Genomic DNA, 20,215 nt, shown 5'->3' with positions numbered 1-20,215 from the left:
ACATTCACATTCATAAAATGCACAACTATTGCCAACATAATTTCTAACAACATTCATAAAGTTTACACCTGCATTAATAACTATTAATAATGTATATAGGACTGTAAAAGTATTGCACAATTTATTTCTCCTAGTTTGACCTATTGTAAACAAAAACATATGTAGTATATTAAATACGTTTCCCATTAAGGAAAAGAGGTGAATATTGACCGGACCGATTTTCCCATTACCCGACTTAATCCGTTGTTGTCGGATCTTCAAAACTCGGATTCCGCAGATTTTGTCTGTTAAATCCGAGATCCGTTGAATGGGGGTCCGTTAAACCGAGGGTTTACTGTATTAACATATTCCCCCTTTATTCAGATAAAAGTCAGATTCCAGGAAAGATTATTGTGAGTAATCGTCCTCTGGTAACAAGCGGTCTGACAGTTTCAAACATCTGGGATATGTCTGTGTTTTTTTTTTTCTTTCAAATTAAATTGTAATAAATGATACATGTAAGATGCCATTCCTTTTAAGTCAGTATTGTAGTGCAGGAGACCTGTTTCTGCAACGAACCGTTCCAGTGAGCAGGGCCGAAAGGGAATTGGACAGTTTAACAAAAGTTGGTTTTGGACACTGCAGTCGAGCGAGGCATGAGGGCGGAGGGACGAATGGGTGTTGATTGGACCTGCATGTCACTCAGAACATCTTACTCTCTCCCCACCCCCCTTCTGTTTGGAGCAGATTGCTAATGTCTGGAAATGGGATTGTAAGCTATAAACTTTGTGGTCCGGGGGCTGTGTTTCAGGCCGCAGTCCAGAGCCGAGTGTGAAACGTTTTTTTTTAAAGCAAACGCTGCCCATTTTGGCCAGAGAACCATTCCAGGTGTCTTTTTTCTTGATTTTAGGATTTCCTGGGGAACAATTCAACTCACGGGTGTAACGCGCTGTTAATTAAACAATTGGGTTGTGCCCTTGTTTGTGTGTTTGTCCTCTAATTGGCCTGGTCTGATTTAGCTTCCAGTGTTTCTGATGTATAGCTCAGTCCTGACAGGCCTCCTATTTGCACTGAGCTAAACTTACACCTCTAACGATCCAGCGAGACCTCCACCCACCCAGTGGATTATTACATAATATACAATGTTCTATAGGCGAGCCATAAAATGACTGTAACACACATGACCTACTTCTCTAAAAGCACTTAACAAATTTGCCATATTGGTAATGTTTAGGTCTGGCACCTTTAATGTTCAACAGGGAAAAAGTCTGCATTTTATTAACAACCGTTTATAAAGCTCGCTGTTGGCAGGACATCAAGTACCATTTTGCCCTACAATTACACTTACATTTATTTATACATATTCTGCATGAGGACAGCGTCTACGTTGTGGTGCGCGACCTCTTCCCCAAAACTGTGACAGTGTGAAGACACAATGACTGTAACAATGTGATACTGATATCGTTCTTATAGAACCCCCCAGCTGTCCGTGCTTTATAACTGGGGGCTGGGAACTTTTATATAAAGACACCCACGTAGACATTTGATACTCAGAAAGTGTCGTCTGGTATCTGTCAGTCCCTGCGTTGCCTAATTCCCAGAGTAGGGACTGAAAACCATCATCGTTGCCGCCAAGTTCCTTTCGCGTTGATCTGTGGACAGCGCCGGGTGACGTCACCTGCCACGGGAGGAAAACAAACCTGCTTTGACTCACCGAGGCCTCGGCTCGGGCTGCCGGCGAGGGAGAGCGAGAGAGAGTGTGTTCGGGGGCAGGGGTGACCTAGCCACCTGTCTTTCACCTTCTGAGCTTCTCTGCTGCGGGCCGGGACAGGTTTGGAAGAATGAGGTCAGACCCTGCTTGCAGCTGAGCAATTCACCTGTCAGACCTCGGAGTAAATCAAACCGCTGCCCACCCCCGCCACGCTGTGTTTACACGGCATGATGTGTTGCATCATATTTATAGACAGTGGATTTGTTATTGCGAGGATGTGATATAATTGCCTCCAGGAATAGGAAGCTCTGTTAATCATCAGATTCTAGGGTTACTGCATCACAGCTTACCCTGAGGTCCTTCTTTAAAAATAAACAGGACAATTTGATGTTTGTGTCAAAGGCCCAGTTTCAAAGTGATGCATTGTCAGAGTAGCTATTTTGGGGATTTTATCGTTTTTATTTCTTCCCCCAAGCCCAGCCACACTTGTTTAAAAGAGTCCGTTGTTCCTGTGCACTGGCTACCCTTAATGAGAGAATCAATACAAGAAAAGCATGAGTTCTCGTATTTGAGTGTGTTTATGTCTCTCAAAAGAGTATTCTGGCGTCTCTTTTCCTTTTCCTAAGTGTCAGGACAGTGAACAGCCTTTAATATAGACAGTTTGGCCCAAAGTTAGATTTAATGAAACTGAAATGTTCTGCTGACATACCCAAGGGTTATAAAAACACATATTATGGGAACGGCTATTTGCCCTACGTTTAAGCTGAGTTAAACCTTGGAATGTAAATGGGCTGTTTTCCAAAATTTAAAAGGATATATATATATATTTGCACAAATTAATCTTTCCTTCGCAAAAGTGAAGACATTTCCATATGGGGTTTGGAAAAGACCTGTCGCAGGAAAGAGAGAGAGAGAGGAAAAAAAGCAAAGCAGGAAATTCTGGCTGGAAAGATTGAGCGTGTCCTCCTTAGTTTGTGCAGTTGTACTTTCTCTCTCCCTCCCTCTCTCCCTCTCGCTCCCTCTCCCCCTCTCCCACACACATGTGCAAAGGCTCTCGTGACGATAGTGGCGCGCTGTCTGTCGAGTTCAGGACATCTTCCTCTCCTGACATGGGACTGTTTTCTGTGGCTTTGAAAATCACACTTTATCACTTCTTTCACCACTAAAAGGTAATGGATTATTTGCTGCTGTTCTATTGCTAATTGTTATTGTTGTTGTGTTTTACTAATGGCTTAAATCAATGTAATGCATTTCATGTTAGACCTGCCTGTTTATTTGAACATTGTATGTATTTAAATATGCATTTGTGGGTGCAAGTCTTTTTTTCCACGTCTGTAAAGGGAAACTATTTAAAAAGCAAAACAACTTCATTGTTTTTTACTGCTTTCTTAGTCTGTACAGAGTTTGAGTTCTAAGAATTAGTTTGGAATATTGTTTGCCAAAATTCTATATCCAGACACACACACACACACATAAACATACCTACATATATACATAGATACACATCATATGATTCTCAGTATTTTTTTTCATTCAGTGTGACATGCAATGGAATAGTTTGCAAACACATTCCCTGTGAACGCGGTGTTCGGCAGGCGGCGGTTAACCCCTCGCACTCCTCTCAGAGGAAGTGTGCCGCGTGCTCGTTAGTGCTGACTCTGTGGTTGCGGGCAGCTGGCCGTTCTCGGGGCGGAGGTCTGGCGCACAGCTGCCGGAGACAGGTAAAGCAGCTTTGACGGATCAGTTGGGAAAAGTTAATAACCCTGAAAACTGATTGCCTGCTGGAACGATTCCACTGCTGTTGAAGGGAGACTGAGATTCCTGGCTGTTCTAGCAAAGCTGGACTTCCAACACAGTGACAGTGTGACAAAGCAGGGGGGAATGGGGTTGTGCTGCCCCTTGGGAAAGCAGGAGTCCTCTGTGTGTGTCTCTCTCTCTCTCTGTGTGTCTGTGTCCTACTATGTGTGTGTGTATCTGTAGAGGTGTGTGTTTCCTCTAGGTGTGTGTGTGTATCTCTCTTTCTGTAGGTGTGTGTGTGTCTCTCTCTCTCTCTCTCTCTCTCTCTCTCTCTCTCTCTCTGTGTCTGTGTCCTACTATGTGTGTGTGTCTCTCTGTAGATGTATGTGTGTATCTGTAGAGGTGTGTGTTTCCTCTAGGTGTATGTGTGTGTCTCTCTCTTTCTGTAGGTGTGTGTGTGTCTCTCTCTCTCTCTCTCTGTGTCTGTGTCCTACTATGTGTGTGTGTCTCTCTGTAGATTGTGTGTATCTGTAGAGGTGTGTGTTTCCTCTAGGTGTATGTGTGTCTCTCTCTTTCTGTAGGTGTGTGTGTGTGTGCCTCTCTCTCTCTGTGTCCTACTATAGGTATATGTGTGTGTGTGTAGAGGTGTGTGTTTCCTCTAGGTGTGTGTGTGTGTGTGTGTCCTTCTGTAGGTGCGTGTCTCTGAAGGTGTATGTGTGTCCTACTATAGGTGTATGTGTGTGTGTGTCTCTCTGGAGATGTATGTGTGTATCTGTAGGTGTTTGTGTGTGTGTATGTGTGTCCTAATGTAGGTATGTTTTTGTGTTTCCTTAAGGTGTATGTATTTGTGCCTGGTCCACAACCACCTGTATATGGGTGCAGTTCCCCAAATACCCCAAATCCTCCTGGGATTATGCTTCTGCAGTGTGACTCGTACACAACGCCCTTGTTCTGGAGTGGAAACAGACACCGAGGCCTGCGAGGGTGACAGGGTGGCACCAGTAATAGTGTCACCAGCGAGGTTGAAGATAGGACAGGGAAAAGACTGACATTCAGAAATCAGACAGGAACTCAAAAGTGTGAACTTGGCTACATTGTACTAAGCTGTCCCCTCCCACACAGCAGAGTAGATATGTAGCCCTAGACAGTGTGATCACAATAACAGTGTCTGTACTGTTTATCAACCACCAGATTCATTAGGGAGACACAGACTGCATGTTGACGTGACAGACTCTTACATACTTGTTGTGTGTTCTGGACGACCCGTTCGTGTCTCCTGCATAGAGAAAGCAAATCTGATTTCACTTGTAGGGAGACAGAGCCTCACATTTCATCTGAAGCGCATGGGATTTGTATATCATTGCCCCTGACTCACACGCTGAGGTCAAACCACTCTTCGGGACGCCACGCCGTGTCAGTCGTGACTCGCACAGAACCGCTGCGTCTTTCTCACTCGGCGGCTGTTATGCAAGAATGCGATGTCAGGATAATTCCCAGAGCCCCCAGCTGTAGGTCAGAGACGTCGGCCGTACAGCTGCGCGGGGGCGTGTCAGAGGGGGTCCAGCCCGGTGGTTAGGAAGGGGCCGGCTGGTGTCTGGAGACCGACCCTCTCTGTGGGTCTGGCGACACCACGGCATTCCAGATCAGGGTACGGCAAGAACCACCAGGGCCTGAAGCCAAGACCCCCCCCACCCAAAGCTCTTAGTCTCAGGATTGAGGGTAAAAGTTTCCCATTTGTGATGAAAAAAGGTTTGCTGGTGGATACATCTTTCCACAAACACACCGTACTGACCTGTCATCTTTGTTTTTACAGTTATTCCAGAATTAACTTGTCCTCCCCCCCATTGCTCCAGTGCCACAGACACGTGTTTTTCATTGAAGAAGTGCTGTGTAACTTCTGTTTTGATTTTAAATTTGTATTGGTTTGTTTGTACATTTAATACTGGTTGATATAGAAATGTACACTAGAGGAGCCAAGAGTATTGAATCTGTGGAGAAGAAAAACCTGGCCAATAATTTTAATTACACTTAGATGCATCAAGTAATACAGACAGACAGACAGACAGACACACACACACACAAACACACACAATCCGGTTTGTGAATTGACTGGTCTTGCTGTGTTCCAGATTGCTGCTGGCAGGTAGGGGCCCTTTTTGTTTCGACGACGCTTTTGGGAAAGGGACCCTGGCTGAAGACGCGTGAGTGGGGTTCGAGAGGGGCTAGCTCCCTACAGCGTGGCCCGGACCGAGCATGGTTCTGCACCGGAAGCACTTGCTGGCGCTGTGTGCGCTGGTACTGAGCTGGGGGCTGATGCAGTGCCAGACGGAGCTGGAGGAGGAAGAGGAGGAGGAGGATGAGGAGGAAGAGGAGGAGGAAGGTGAGGGGATGGCAGGCAGGGTGACGGTGCCTCCCGCTGTGGTGGTCCTGCCGGAGGACTGCCCGCCGGACTGCACCTGCTCTCCGGAGGGGTTGGTGGACTGTGCTGGCGTGGACTTGGACCACTTCCCTGGTAGCCTGCCTCTGTCCACGCGCCACCTGTCCCTGCAGGTACCAGCGCTGCCGGATCTGAATAGATCGCATGTGTTAACTGCTGTTATTAGGCTTATATTCCCCCTCTCCTAGAACTGACATAAGCCTTTTTGAGGGAGGAAAGCATGGTGAATTGCAGGTAAAAGCATGGTGAATTGCATGAAAAACACGGTGAATTGCAGGAAAAAACACAGTGAATTGCAGGTAAAAGCAGGGCGAATTGTAGGTAAAAGCACGGTGAATTGTAGGTAAAAGCACAGTGAATTGCAGGTAAAAGCACAGTGAATTACAGGTAAAAGCACAGTGAATTGCAGGTAAAAGCATGGTGAATTGTAGGTAAAAGAACGGTGAATTGCAGGTAAAAGCACAGTGAATTACAGGTAAAAGCACAGTGAATTGCAGGTAAAAGCACGGTGAATTACAGGTAAAAGCACGGTGAATTGCAGGTAAAAGCACGGTGAATTACAGGTAAAAGCACGGTGAATTGCAGGTAAAAGCACGGTGAATTGTAGGTAAAAGCATGGTGAATTACAGGTAAAAGCACAGTGAATTGCAGGTAAAAGCATGGTGAATTGTAGGTAAAAGCAGGGCGAATTGTAGGTAAAAGCACAGTGAATTGCAGGTAAAAGCATGGTGAATTACAGGTAAAAGCACAGTGAATTGCAGGTAAAAGCACAGTGAATTGCAGGTAAACGCATGGTGAATTGTAGGTAAAAGCATGGTGAATTACAGGTAAAAGCACAGTGAATTGCAGGTAAAAGCATGGTGAATTACAGGTAAAAGCACAGTGAATTGCAGGTAAAAGCACAGTGAATTGCAGGTAAAAGCATGGTGAATTGTAGGTAAAAGCAGGGCGAATTGTAGGTAAAAGCACAGTGAATTGCAGGTAAAAGCATGGTGAATTACAGGTAAAAGCACAGTGAATTGCAGGTAAAAGCACAGTGAATTGCAGGTAAAAGCACGGTGAATTACAGGTAAAAGCACAGTGAATTGCAGGTAAAAGCATGGTGAATTACAGGTAAAAGCACAGTGAATTGCAGGTAAAAGCATGGTGAATTACAGGTAAAAGCACAGTGAATTGCAGGTAAAAGCATGGTGAATTACAGGTAAAAGCACAGTGAATTGCAGGTAAAAGCACAGTGAATTACAGGTAAAAGCACAGTGAATTACAGGTAAAAGCACAGTGAATTGCAGGTAAAAGCACAGTGAATTACAGGTAAAAGCACAGTGAATTGCAGGTAAAAGCACGGCAAAGAACAGAGTTCTATTACAGTCCACCTAGCATCCCTCTGTCGGTAAAGCACGGTGTTGTAGATGCTACGAATGGACATGAGGGGAAATCTGCAGGATAAACATCTCCTTGGCTGTTGGTGCTCCCCGGTTAACGAGCTTCCTGCACCCTTGTTTCAGAACAACCAGATCCGGGAGGTGTTTGTGGACGAGCTGTCGCGGCTCTTCAGGCTGGAGACGCTCAACCTGCAGAACAACAAGCTCACCTCCCACGGTGAGCACACGGCCTGCCACGAGCCCCCGTCCGGACCCCCAGCACCCCCACAATCTTGACTCTGAACACCTGGCTGCACACCCTTGCTTCCCGAAGCCAGGCCCCAGGATGCACTTGTCCTTTCTAGGTGTCAGTCACCTAATTTAAGTAATGGTTTACTGTAGTGCTACGCAGTTGGAGATTAGAAGTTCAAAATGTCGTTGTATTAATGTATGTATTAATCTATCTTTTAAAGAGCTGACAACAATTAAAAATTGTATTTTAATGGCACACATTATTACTGAATCACAAGCTCAGTTGGACCAAGGCCCAGAAGACAATACGGACTGGGGGGTCTGGATTAAATCGAAATGTTACACGCTTGACCATTTTAAATTCCACACTGGCACTTAATGGCAGCTTCCTATTGTGTAGACACAAAAAGTGACCAACAAACACAATGCTGGCGTCAGGCGATGTGTTTACTTTTAGCTCGCTGTGACCCGGTGCCAAAGCACAACGAGAGCGCGGCCGGCAATGAGCTGCTGTTTCGCTGAAGGTTCAAAGCGCCAGTAATCATGTCTCATTTAACGATCCCAATCTGCCTTTTTAGAAAATATCATTTTAAGCAGCTCTTGGTTGAAATTGTCTTTTTCTTACCAAATTCAATCACAGAAGTTTTCTGATCCTCATTTAAGATAACACTGCACAATAAGTGCACGATGAGTCTGCATTCGCAGGCACTTTGTCACTGACTCCGGAGGCCTGCAGTTTTTCTCATTTAAGAAGCTGGCCTGCCTCCCCTTCTCAGATTCCCCAACGCGGCACTCAGGCCTTGTCTTGTTTATTCCCAGGCCTGGAAGACGAGGCGTTTGTACTTCTGGACCACCTGAGCTATTTGTACTTGGCAAACAACAAGGTAAGTAATTACAGTCACTGAAATTGAAGCCCAGAGGATAAAAGATACTTATTTCCAGGGACCCCATTCAAGCTTATTTTGGCCTAAAATGCATATTTATTCGTGTCTGTTTGTGAGGCCATCAAGAGATCCTGGAAAGGATTATATTTACACCTCACAAGTTTCTACTAGGGTGCTAATCAGTGTAAATCAATCAAACGCTGTTCTTAAATCAACTGTTTCTACCATCAGTCATTAGCAGTCATCAATAATGAGCACATTCTTTTTCCCCTGACTACAATAAACGCTGTTTATCATCGTAATTGATGTTGCTCCTCTACTGCAACGTTCCCGATCATTAGCTAATTAACCTCCCACTTCCAACGCGCAATCCTCCTTTTTCTTCAGATATGGGAAGCAGGTACCGTGGTGAGATTGATGTTCACTATTTTGTCATCCCACCAGAGTTGTTTTTCTGTTGTTCAGCACCCTCCATGTGTCTGTTTCTCTTCCCTCGAGATGGAGAGAAGGGCGTTTTGTACCCTTGAGCAAGCTACTTTACCCAGAATGCTCCAGTAAGAGCCCAGCTGTATAAATGGGTTATTGGATATAAAAATAATTTGATGTATTGTAACGATTGTAAGTCGCCCTAGGAAGGTAGGTAATCATAATGTATTTATATGGTAATTTGTCTGTGCCGTAGTCTAGGGGAACTGTGCCAGTGTGCAGATTTTGTGCCCCGTTGCCCCTGTTTTATGTTCATAAGTGCATCGGTTCGTCCACCAGGCCCAATCTTTCGGAGCCGGGGCTCTTGGCAAGGTTTCATGGCAGTTTGTTCCAGGTTTTCTCCCCCGCTGTGTGCCAGCCCGTAGTCTTAATCACCCTCTCCCCGGCCTTGCCAGCTCACAGAATTAAAAAAGCTGCTGACTGTTCATCACTTGGCTTGCTGGCACTTTTGCCCTCTGACAGCCGAGAGCAGCAGATTTATGCTCTTCAACTTAAAAGGATGACTGTGCTAGTGCTCAGAGTGGGGGGTTTTAAGTGCTAGCTAAGCTCCAAAGACACCCGTGCTGTTTTAATCCATGACATGTTGTCTCTGAGAAGCAAACCGAAAAATAAATAAAATGCAAACCCCAAAAGAAGGGACACAGATATATCACTAGAAAGAGAGACACAGATGCTTTACCTTGACCTCCCTGGCTTAGAGATGGGATTCAGGCCCTGTCTATTGTACCACACCTGGCTGCAGTGGTGACCGTGACTCAGCCGGCTGTTCATGGGTGGCAAACCAGAGCTGTTAACTCCTCAGTGGGAGAGGGAAGCTATGGGACTCTGGAGGAATCCTTCCACAGTACTCTGAGTCCCTAACCCAGCGATGGCTGCTCTCTGTGCTTCCAGCTCACCACTGCCCCCATGCACCTACCCCCCTCGCTGGTCAGCGCAGACTTCGCAGCCAACCAGTTGACCAAGATCTACCCCTATACCTTTGGTCAGAAGCCAGGACTGAAGTAAGGATTGTGTGTGAGAGAGAGCGAGAGTGTAAGAGTGAGAGAGTTTCTGGAGAACTCATTGAACCCTGTATAGGCATTGATTGTGGCCTGCTCTGTGAAACCTAGTCTAGTTTTTAATTACTGAACAAATTCAGGCATTGCCTCCCACACTGTGATTAGAAAGCTAGAACTAATGCAAGAAGTTACTGAAGAAATTAAAGTGGACAGAGAGGATCGCAACACTGGCAGCATGAACATTTCTGGTTTACGGTTTCTGACATCTCTCTTCACCTGGTGAACGCGTGTTAATATGCACGACCTCGTCCTCCAGGTCTGTGTATCTCCACAACAACAAGCTGACCGACGCTGGACTTCCTGACCAGATGTTTAAGGGCTCGGACAACCTGGAGGTCCTCATCATGTCCAGCAACTTCCTCCGATACGTGCCCCAGAACCTGCCCTCTGCTCTGTATCGCCTCCACCTAAAGGTACAGGCGCGCAGTTTCATTCACAGAAAATCTATGCCGGGTGGTGGTGTTGGTTTTGTTGGTCTTTACGGACAGACCGAAGAACGTGGTGCGAAACCCGTGCGGACAAGTCAGCCGATCCCACGTTGCTCAGGACCTTCTCTTTTCTTTTTCCTTTGTTCCCTCTGTGCAGAATAACAAGCTGGAGAAGATCCCCAAGGGAGCCTTTGACAACCTGTCCAATTTGCGGGAGCTGTACCTGCAGAACAACCTGCTGAGCAATGACGGGATGGACAACGAGACCTTCAGGTACAGGGGGCTGGAGCGACAGGCGCAGTAGAGGAACACACACAAACACACACATGGGTCTGAGGGGGTGTAAAGGAACTGTGGACCCATTCTGACTATACATATCATTAAGTGATTTCTGTCTCTTGTGAAATATTGAAGGCCATTGAGATTGCTTGTCTGAAAGTAATCAGACTTCTTTCCCACCAAGTTTATAGAAGTCTTTAATTTTTCTCAATAGATTCTTTGTGGTTTGAATGCCTCAAAAGGTTAATTAAAATCACCTGAAAAGGACACTCGCCAAGGCAGCGACTGAGTGGCTTTTTGTTCTCTTCCCAAGCAACCTGAACAGCCTGGAGTATCTGGACCTGTCCAACAACAACCTGAGCGTGGTCCCCAAGGGCCTGCCCCGCAATCTGGTCCTGTTGCACCTGGAGAAGAACGCCATCGAGAGCATCCCGGGAGACACCCTCACGCCCATCCGCAACCTGGAGTACCTGCTGCTGCACAACAACCGGCTACGCTCACGCCTCATCGACCCACAGGCCTTCCAGGGGCTGAAGAAGCTGCACACGCTGCACATGTACAACAACCGGCTGGAGCGTGTGCCCAAGGGCATGCCGCGCCGCGCCAAGACGCTCATGCTGCTGCACAACCTCATCTCCGAGATCGGCCGCAATGACCTGGCCACGCTCTACACGCTGACCGAGCTCAACCTCAGCTACAACCGGCTCACCAGCCCCCGTGTGCACAAGGAGGCCTTCCGCAAGCTGCGCCTGCTGGAGTCGCTCGATCTTTCGGGCAACCAACTCCACACACTGCCCGCTGGCCTGCCCAAGAGCCTGCAGGTGCTGAAGGTCAAGGACAACCAGCTGACCGCCATTCCTGACCGCGCCCTGTCCGGCATGACCAAGCTGCGCGAGATCAACCTCAGCAACAACCAGCTCAAGGTCAACTCCATCTACCAGGGTGCCTGGCAGGAGCTCAGCAACCTGACGGTGAGTGGAGCAGCGGCTTATATAAGAACATAAGAACATAAGAAAGTGTCCAGTCGAGAGGAGGCCATTCGCCCCATTGTGCTCGTTTGGTGTCCATTAATAACTAAGTGATCCAAGGATCCTATCCAGTCTGTTTTTGAATGTTCCCACATTGTCTCTTCAGCCACATCGTTGGGGAGTTTGTTCAGATTGTGATGCCTCTCTGTGTGAAGAAGTGTCTCCTGTTTTCTGTCTTGAATGCCTTGAAGCCCAATTTCCATTTGTGTCCCGGGTGCGTGTGTCCCTGCTGATCTGGAAAAGCTCCTCTGGTTTGATGTGGGCGATGCCCTTCATGATTTTGAAGACTTGGATCAAGTCCCCACGTAGTCTCCTCTGTTCCAGGGTGAACAGGTTCAGTTCCTCAGTCTCTCAGTAGGACATTCCCTTCAGACCTGGAATACGTCTGGTTGCTCTCCTCTGAACTGCCTCTAGAGCAGCGATATCTTTCTTGAAGTGTGGAGCCCAGAACTGTCCACAGTATCCAGATGAGTTGTAACTAGTGCATTGTACAGTCTGAACATCACTGCCCTTGTTTTAAATTCTACACAATATGTTGAATTGACCTGTCCCTTTAATTGTTGTGTAGACAACATCTATCTTCAAAGCAGAAAAGAAAGAAGTGACAAGTGAATATTGTGCCTGAATCCATTGCTGTTTTAAAAACTCTGCTTTGTGTGCATGTGTGTGATTGTGTGTGTGTGTCATTCAGACGCTGGACCTGTCTGGAAACCAGCTGTCCCACGTGCCCTCTGACCTCCCAGAGTCCCTGGAGTACCTGTATCTGCAGCACAATCGGATTAGCACCATTCCCGAGGGAGTCTTCGACAGCACGCCCAACATCAAGCGCATCTTCCTCAGGTCAGCCCTCCCTCTTCCTCTACCTCCCCGGCCCAATCTCTTGGGTCACTGCGGGTCAACACTGCATGCCACACTCTAGAGTCGCTTCACAGCCCTGGGAAAACACAGACAGAGTTCGAAGTAATTTATTTTTCCTTCAGAAAGAAACAATCAGCTCCAAAACATTGTGCACTGAAGTGTATGCGACAGCAAGGCGGTGCTAATGTAGTTTCTGCAAGGTCTGCCTGTTTGAGTGACAGCGGAGAAGTCAAGGTATTCACAGTGGGACCTTGAGATGATTTTCTTTCTCTGAGGAAAAATAAGCCGACACCTTATGAGACAAACCACAGCAACGTAGACACTTATGACTCCGCACTTTAACACTGTGTCATAAAACACTCTTACCCTTTGCACTTTGGATTGGAAAGCACTGTCATTTTCAAGGGCTGCTCTCTGGTACAGGGTCCATGAGGTTAAGCACTGTTTTCTACGTCCAAAAAAAGCTTGACATTTTTCCTACTCATGCCTTCCAAGAATGTCCCAGCAACCGACCGCCGAGTTTGGCTCTGTGATTATCATGTGTTGTTCTGCCTGATACCTAGAATAATGGGTGGAAATGGTGTTTACTCAAATCGTCAGCAAAATTGAGCTTTTCTGACAGCAGTGAACTGAAATACAGCCAAAGGAATTGAATCTGGCAGGAATTGCTTGCTACCCTTACTTGAACAAAACCAATACAGGGTTCAAGATTACCAAGCCGCTACTTCACATTACAAACAAATTATACAGCTCGACGCTTTTTACATGCCAATTTTGGAAGGTTTGAGTCACTGGAAGGTCCTGAGAGGTTCAGGTTAGGATAAGGGGGGGTTGATATTAATGCCAAAGTGCAGAAATCAGTTTCCAATTTAATTCAGAACATCCCAGTCTTGTAAACAGGAAACTGAGTCAACCATCGAATGCTTTGCTTACACCATCGGCGTTGTCTGCAGGACAGAATCAACCCTGCCAACCACAACACATCCTTCATTAATAAACAGGGTTCGTTGATCGATCGTTAAAATTCCAGCAATGGCAGTGTTCTCCCATCTCTGCTGGTCTCTAACAGATTGTGTGTAGCTGTGTGTGTAGTGCTGCACCGCCTGTCTCAGTGCTGATGAGGTGACCTTTCTGCCTGTCTCTGTCTCTCCCAGGTTTAACCGTCTCTCTGCCGACATATTTGAAGAGCGCTACTTCGCCAAACTGAGGCACGTGCTGGACATCGGGCCCTCCTCCGAGAGGGAGGAAGAGGAGGAAGAAGTTGAGGAGATGGATGTGCACAGATAGCTATCGGCTTGGACGTCAGCCACACTCCACCTAGCCACTGACCGCCTTTATTCAAGGTTCTAGTTTGCTTAATTCGAGGAGACCGTGTGGGATCCTGCCACCCACGCCCCCTGCCTGTTTACCCCACTGCCCCGACTGCGGCTCCACTTTTCTCAGACCTCTCAGCCCCCAGACACGCACAGCACACCCCGGTATACCTGTGTCCCCTCTCATTGCTAAAAGGGGAAGTATGCCACCGATGGGAACGATGCGAAATATCTCCCACTTCATGCTGAAGCCAAAGAGTTGCGCCACAAACTAGCGGCACAATCGAATCTTTCGGCACCTCATATGAGCACCAAATGGATGAGGTTAGCATTGAGAATGTTTTCAACGAATGGAGAAACTGGGACATTTGCATGAGCTGTTTTTTGTTGTGTCTATAATGGGTCCCAGATTTGTTTTTATTTTCCGCATGATGATTTTTTGTTTGTTCAAGTGAAGAAATGATTTGTTAAATAGACAAACAAAATCCAGCAAAGAATGGAGACTGAAAAAGCAGTATGAAAAGGATTTCTATTTGGTGCAGGATGCCAAATACGTGTTTGCCTTTTATTACCGTTACATTGTTTCCTTGCGCTTGCATGACTATTTATTTAAAATAAATAAATTCTGTAGCATTTGCAATACGTCTACACGGGCACCGCCCAGAATCATACAGCGCAGCGCTTCTCTCTGTAATCGGGCACAAGTCTCGTCTCCGTCGTCGCCTTATTGGAAATTGATTTTTTCGACTGTCTGAAGAGCACTGAGCAGAATCTGCCCGACGTGTGTTGTGAAAGGAAAAACACAACCCCCCCACTGGCCAGCTGTGTCAATCCTAAAGTGAAATAGCCCCCGAGAACCTGTGAATTGAGCACTGACACCTGCTTCAGTGGAGCTGGGGGACCAAGAGACAGTTGACAATCAGCAGCCAAACCACTTCGCTGATTCCATACAGCCGCTCCTTAAAGTTAAATACTCTCCGCTCCTATTTTCACACTTTAACTGGCTTAAGGTTAGATACGGTTACTTTGTTTTGCGCTGCAGTGCAAATATGATTTTGTTGTCTTTTTGCTGCTGAAGAAATCTCTTTCGCATTTTTTTTTGTTTATTTTCAATGTTTTTCTCAAATTTTATCATTCAGTTTGTTTTGTTTTGGTCTCAACATTTTAAGATATAAAGTTTATATTTTTTTTATGGTCCACTATATGAAAATACTCCCTCACCAAGTACTACGAAAGTACTACGCGTATCTCACGTTGACATTTACGATGGAAAGTGTTATTATTCCGCAATAAATTATTTTGAAGAAAGCGCAGCCTCTGAGTGAGATATGTAACTTTGTTCTTGTCTTTTCCATCCCAGTTTCAGGTGGGCACCTACTAAAGTTGCCAGAGAAGATTGTACCCTGTTTGAAACCAAATCTGACCACTTTAAAGCAGAGTATTGAACACAACAACAGAACATCCTCAGAACAAATATAAAACACATTGTTATGTATAAGCAAAACATTTGGGGGTATAAAGAAAAATAACATAACTTAAAAATATCAGCACGAGCCAGGAACAGTGGCGTCTGAAAACAAAGCATTAATTCTGATGAGAGACAGAAGGGCAGGACTGTCCCATGCTGTGTGTCAGTTTTTGTTCATCCATGGTAAAAAAAAATATACATCACAGACATTTCACAGTGTAAAGATGCTCCGACACCCTGGGGCAACAAAGTAAAATATGAAAATCGTTACAAATAAATAATCAAAGTAATAAGAGCGACAACGAGAAGGCTGTGAGACTCCTATAGTGCTCGGGATTGTGAGGCAGTGGGGGTGGGTGGGTTTGCGTCCTGTGAGGAAAACAAATTACATCAACACACACCACTGGAAAAGGAGGCAGGTCTTCATACAGGGGGAGATCTGCTTCTGGAGAGCCACATACTTTTTAAGTTACTGACAGATGCCTTTTATACAAGCCTGGGGATAGTCAGAGTCTCTCCAGGTATGGCGGGGGCGAGAGCGTGAGGTCTTATCTCTGGAAACGTGACTCCAGTATAAGCCCCCACAGCGGCCCAACGACGTGGCTGTGATCTCACACGAGCGTGTCTTCAAAGTTCACCACTTCCAAGAGCCTGTCACACAGAGAAACGACAGGAAGGACGAACAAACCAACGAAAGGTTGAACGAATGAGTCGAACCATAGAGACACGCAGTTAAATAATCCCATACACCACAGTTCCTTCATATTTTAAATTTTTAATCTTTTTTTTTGCTTTACCAGTACATTTTTTTTTTTGTTTTCATAGAAAAGGGTTAACATAATTACATTATCTTAAATATCTCTGAATGAAACAGTAGCAATGGCTTTTGATGAGAACAAAAAAACAAAACAATGTAATCAGACTTTGTAAGTAAATAAAAATGACTATATTCCTTTTTTCTTTCACCAGATACGTATACATACATATATACGTCATGTGACCAGGCAAGTTGCCACATCGTTGTCTTGGCCTTCCTGGTCTCGGGGTGAATTACAACCCCCTCGCTGTGTGGCACCGCAGGGCACCGTCACCAAATTATTTGTTTCTTTAAGGCAGAGTAGGAATAAGGTGACTTCAGAGTCAGCAGGTAGAACGAAAAATCACTTAAAATAATCATTATTTCCGCAGTGAGAGACTGAATCTTACTGTAGAGCATCCTTCCTGGCCATGCTCTTCCCAAAGTCTGACCCTAGGGTGCTTTTGGGTTTTACATCGTGGGTGAGGAGCTGACCGATGATCACTGATGCCCCATTAGTGGGCAGCACTTAATGGGCTTTTAATGACATTAATATATTTCACAAGAGTCGTGAGCAAACGCTGGTTCAATGTAGAGGACTGAGCAGCAGTTCCTGAAGAATGCTTGGATCACATCAAGAAGGTTTGACACTTTAGAGGTGAGTCACCCAGGGCAAAGTAAAAACAAACACACATCAAATCAAATGCCTTTGGAGTAGTAATGGGTAAATGTGAGGGTATGTCTTCCTAATACGACAATATTGCATTTAATTTAACTTCGCAGTTATTTTATGGTGTTTGTCTGAATTTAAACCGCAGAGAGAAAGAGTGCATTTCCACTTATGTTATTTAGAGTTTTGGAGAGAAAATAACTGATATAAAGATGTATTTTCCTGACTGTTGCAGGTTTTCTGTAGGTATTTTTAAATGCTCGCTTTGCCCTTCCTCATTGGTAATAGTGAGCCACTTTCCCCAGGAATAATGTAGTTCTAACAACCCAGACGATGAACTTGCACAGGGTTAAAAAGACACCATCCCCATAAGTCTTACACGTCCCACAATTCTCCTCACGTCTTCTCTGAACAATGATCGTCTTGGAAAATTGTCTGTGCTTAAAATAAATGGATAATTGAACCTGTTTTTAAACCATATGGTTATATGGTGTGTTTTTCAGCCCATGAAAATCAAATGTATATTTTTGTCCCCTAATATTTGTCAATAGATCATCTTATTTCTTTTCTTTCTTTATGTTACATTCTTGAAATAAATACTAACCATTTCAATTGCAGAGAATAAGTATTGATTCCCATTCCCGATTGTCCAAACACTGTTAGGCATTGCAGTTTGAGTTCAGTAAAATGTTATTAACATGTTATTAAAAACAATATTACTTCAAACATCAACATAGTGATCAAACAATTTGAAATTAACGGGACCGTGATGAGCTACATACGGTACAGTTTTACAGAAGTGATGATAGAAGGTGCTCCAGACACCTTACAGCAGGGACACGCCGTGCTAGGGCGGCCAATTATAACTAACTACATTATTAATGTACCGCGAGGAAGCTTGTGAACAGTCCCTCTTCACTACATGAGTTTTGAGACCAAGACGTGCATATTTCCGATACGGGTGAATGGTTAAACAAGGCAGCAGATGTTGGTGTCCCATTTCCTAGTCATTCATCCTGTGAATTATTTAACCGCTGTCTTATCAATTGTGCAATGCCTCTAGCTCGCTCTTGTCTCCATCCAATATCTCGCATGGACTCCACCATAGTATAAAAGTCCAGGTGACCTCCGCAGCACAGACAGGAGACCTGATACATATATGAAGCATACAAATAATATTAATGATCATGGTGGTAGGAAAATGAATAACAGCAAAGGTATATAATAACAAATATGGTGGAATTGCTCTTCCCACGTCGAAGCGTGTAGAAGTGGGCGACGCAAAGTGAAGAGAAAGCTCTACCGTCTTGAGCATTGAGAGCAAAGCGGGACCATTGACTGACGAACAGAGCCTAATTAATATCTGCTTGAAACCATGCTGAAGTAGTGTCCACTCACGCCTGTGTGGCTGTTATGAGTGGTGCTACTCCATGCATATCACAACCGGCACCAAAGACTGATATACTGTGGACCCGGGGGACCACATGGAATTACGTGATCTGTGGTTTTGTGTGCGAAATACGTTTCCCCCAATTTGCCGAAGAAATCGAATACACTATCTGCCAGACACTGGGTATATATATTAAACAAGAGATGGTCTCACACAGGGTTGAAACACTGATACAAGACATCGAAAGAAGTAGAGGTAATTGGATTGATATTTATACAGGAGTTACACGAGCCGGTCGAAAGATTCCTTTTCCACAAGTTCTGTGCTGGAGCCTTGATGCGGGACTCCTTGTGTCCAATGGGGAATAAGAAGGGGAGATGAGACAGCATAGAAAACAAAAGCCAAAAGAGAAATAAAAATATCCAGTGACATAAAAAAAGAGGAAAAGAGAAACGAAACAGGCGGCACTTCCTGTTTGTCCAGGCAGCACTTCCTGTGTGTCCATAGCGCAGGTCAGGCTAACCTGTCCATGGGTGTTTAGAAATGCATGACGCTCTGAAAACAACGCAATGTAAACCTGGTCTTTGCACCCATCCTCATTCATACAAAACCAGCACAAAACACACACACCCACACACACACACAATGGCCTCAGAGGACATCTGTCTTCGGAAACCCCAAGATATTTTAGACAACATCAGTAGAGAGAAAGTGGAACACGCCGAGTTCTGGTTGCATTCGACTCTGGCCGGCGTTGTGGCGGGCGACCCCCTCGCCTCGGGATTGATAGCGGCCCCCGGGATTGAGGCGGTGGCGTCCGTACACTGTACGGAGCCGGGATGGTGCTGAAGGCTCCTTTCCTCTCTGTGAGCTCATGGGTGCCTGCCTTTCTCGAGAGGGAAAACTCCAGAAAACAAAGCTGCACTGTTCGGGAACTCAGACCGGAGCTCCTGTAGCATCTGTATTCCCAAAGCCTCCGCTGTAACCCCCCATGGCCCCCCAGTGGCGGGAGCTGTTTTAGCTCCACTTTCCTCTCCAACAGATGGCCACTGCGCTTCTCTCACGACCCCCATCCCGCTGTCACGGCCAGCAGTCACTTCGCCAGTGTTGCGATTTCCTCGTGAACGTCCCACCCCAAACCCCCCAAACGAACGCACCCACACACTCCAAAACTCTCCCAATCGAACACGCAAGGTTAAATACACACACACACTGCATTCACACACAGGCAAGCACAAAACAACACAGTGCAGCTCTGCACACTTTGTACAAAACATAAAAATCCAATAAATAAATAACTGGAGTGGAGAATAAAAAAAACAAAAACAAACAAAATAAAAAACAAAACAAAGAAACAAACAACAGAACCCCCGCCTTCCCCGCCCGTGGGTCTGCCTGTACTTCGGGGGTGCGGAAGTGTAGTCCTGGCCCTCGAGGCCTTATACGTTAGTCTCCAGTCCGTTCATGTCGATGGAGCAGTGGTCTTTTTCCACGCGTTTTGGGGGGTGGTGGACTTTCTTCTTCTCCGGCCGCACACCCTCCTCCAGCTGCATCAGCCGGGCCACGTCGGGGGGGATGGGCTCCGGCTTGCCGTCCGGGGGGGGCTGGAAGCAGCCATTTTTCTGGTAGGCCATCAGCTGCTGGATACTGATCATCGGCTTTGTCTCGCAGATCAGCGGTACCTGGGGGAGGGAGACTGGCTTAGTGCACCTGTAGTTTTGTCTACAAAACCGCGAATTCAAAACGGATCTGCTGTGATTGTTATTTTAATTTGAATACACAAAGAAAAGTCTTTTCATGTCAAGACTGATACATATCACAAAACAACAGCAGCAGCAATCTGGTTTTGTCTTGTGACTTGGTCTTGGTGTACCATGGGTTCGTGGTGTATTCTGGTAGTGGGCCACAAATGTTGGATTCTATTAAAACAAGACTGGCTTAATGACTTTCAGCTTTCAGTGCGCAGATATTCCAGCTATTTAGTGGTTGCTGTGGAATGACTGGGTGCTCTAGGGCAGTGGCTACAGAGTAAATTAATAACTGTGCATTCAATTCACCTGGAATTTCTCTGGGTATTCAG

The 20,215-nt window shown here is 45.7% G+C and overlaps 2 protein-coding genes across 3 annotated transcripts in view; one reads left to right on the top strand and one right to left on the bottom strand.

Annotated features, from left to right (window-relative positions):
* Positions 1 to 2,700: 2,700 nt before the first annotated feature.
* On the top strand, positions 2,701 to 15,119 carry podn (podocan). Its single transcript, XM_066692130.1, has 10 exons — positions 2,701 to 2,859; positions 5,557 to 5,977; positions 7,370 to 7,463; positions 8,297 to 8,361; positions 9,739 to 9,848; positions 10,162 to 10,318; positions 10,491 to 10,606; positions 10,926 to 11,583; positions 12,332 to 12,480; positions 13,653 to 15,119. The coding sequence occupies exons 2-10, from the start codon at positions 5,681 to 5,683 to the stop codon at positions 13,783 to 13,785; spliced, it is 1,779 nt and encodes a 592-aa protein (XP_066548227.1). The 5' UTR covers positions 2,701 to 2,859; positions 5,557 to 5,680; the 3' UTR covers positions 13,786 to 15,119.
* A 932-nt stretch (positions 15,120 to 16,051) lies between these two features.
* Positions 16,052 to 20,215, bottom strand: part of LOC136714578 (excitatory amino acid transporter 5-like) — a 44,694-nt gene continuing 40,530 nt past the window's right edge. Inside the window, exon 11 of one of the 2 annotated variants that reach the window (XM_066692132.1) lies at positions 16,052 to 19,831. In XM_066692132.1, coding sequence (XP_066548229.1) covers positions 19,575 to 19,831 — 257 coding nt within the window. In that variant the 3' untranslated portion in view covers positions 16,052 to 19,574. The remainder of the gene's footprint in view (positions 19,832 to 20,215) is intronic. The other variant, XM_066692131.1, reaches the window with a different exon arrangement.

This window comes from Amia ocellicauda, chromosome 19, assembly GCF_036373705.1.
Source record: "Amia ocellicauda isolate fAmiCal2 chromosome 19, fAmiCal2.hap1, whole genome shotgun sequence".
Lineage (NCBI taxonomy): Eukaryota > Metazoa > Chordata > Actinopteri > Amiiformes > Amiidae > Amia > Amia ocellicauda.
The sequence above is the reverse complement of the archived record's forward strand: the minus strand, read 5'-3'. Positions and strand labels throughout refer to the sequence as shown.

Bases quoted from the DNA above. Each gene is read 5' to 3' on its own strand.
- podn (XM_066692130.1), top strand. From the start codon at position 5,681: ATGGTTCTGCACCGGAAGCACTTGCTGGCGCTGTGTGCGCTGGTACTG. The intron at 10,607-10,925 runs GTACAGGGGGCT...TCTCTTCCCAAG, and splicing joins ATGGACAACGAGACCTTCAG to CAACCTGAACAGCCTGGAGT. The intron at 12,481-13,652 runs GTCAGCCCTCCC...TGTCTCTCCCAG, and splicing joins ATCAAGCGCATCTTCCTCAG to GTTTAACCGTCTCTCTGCCG.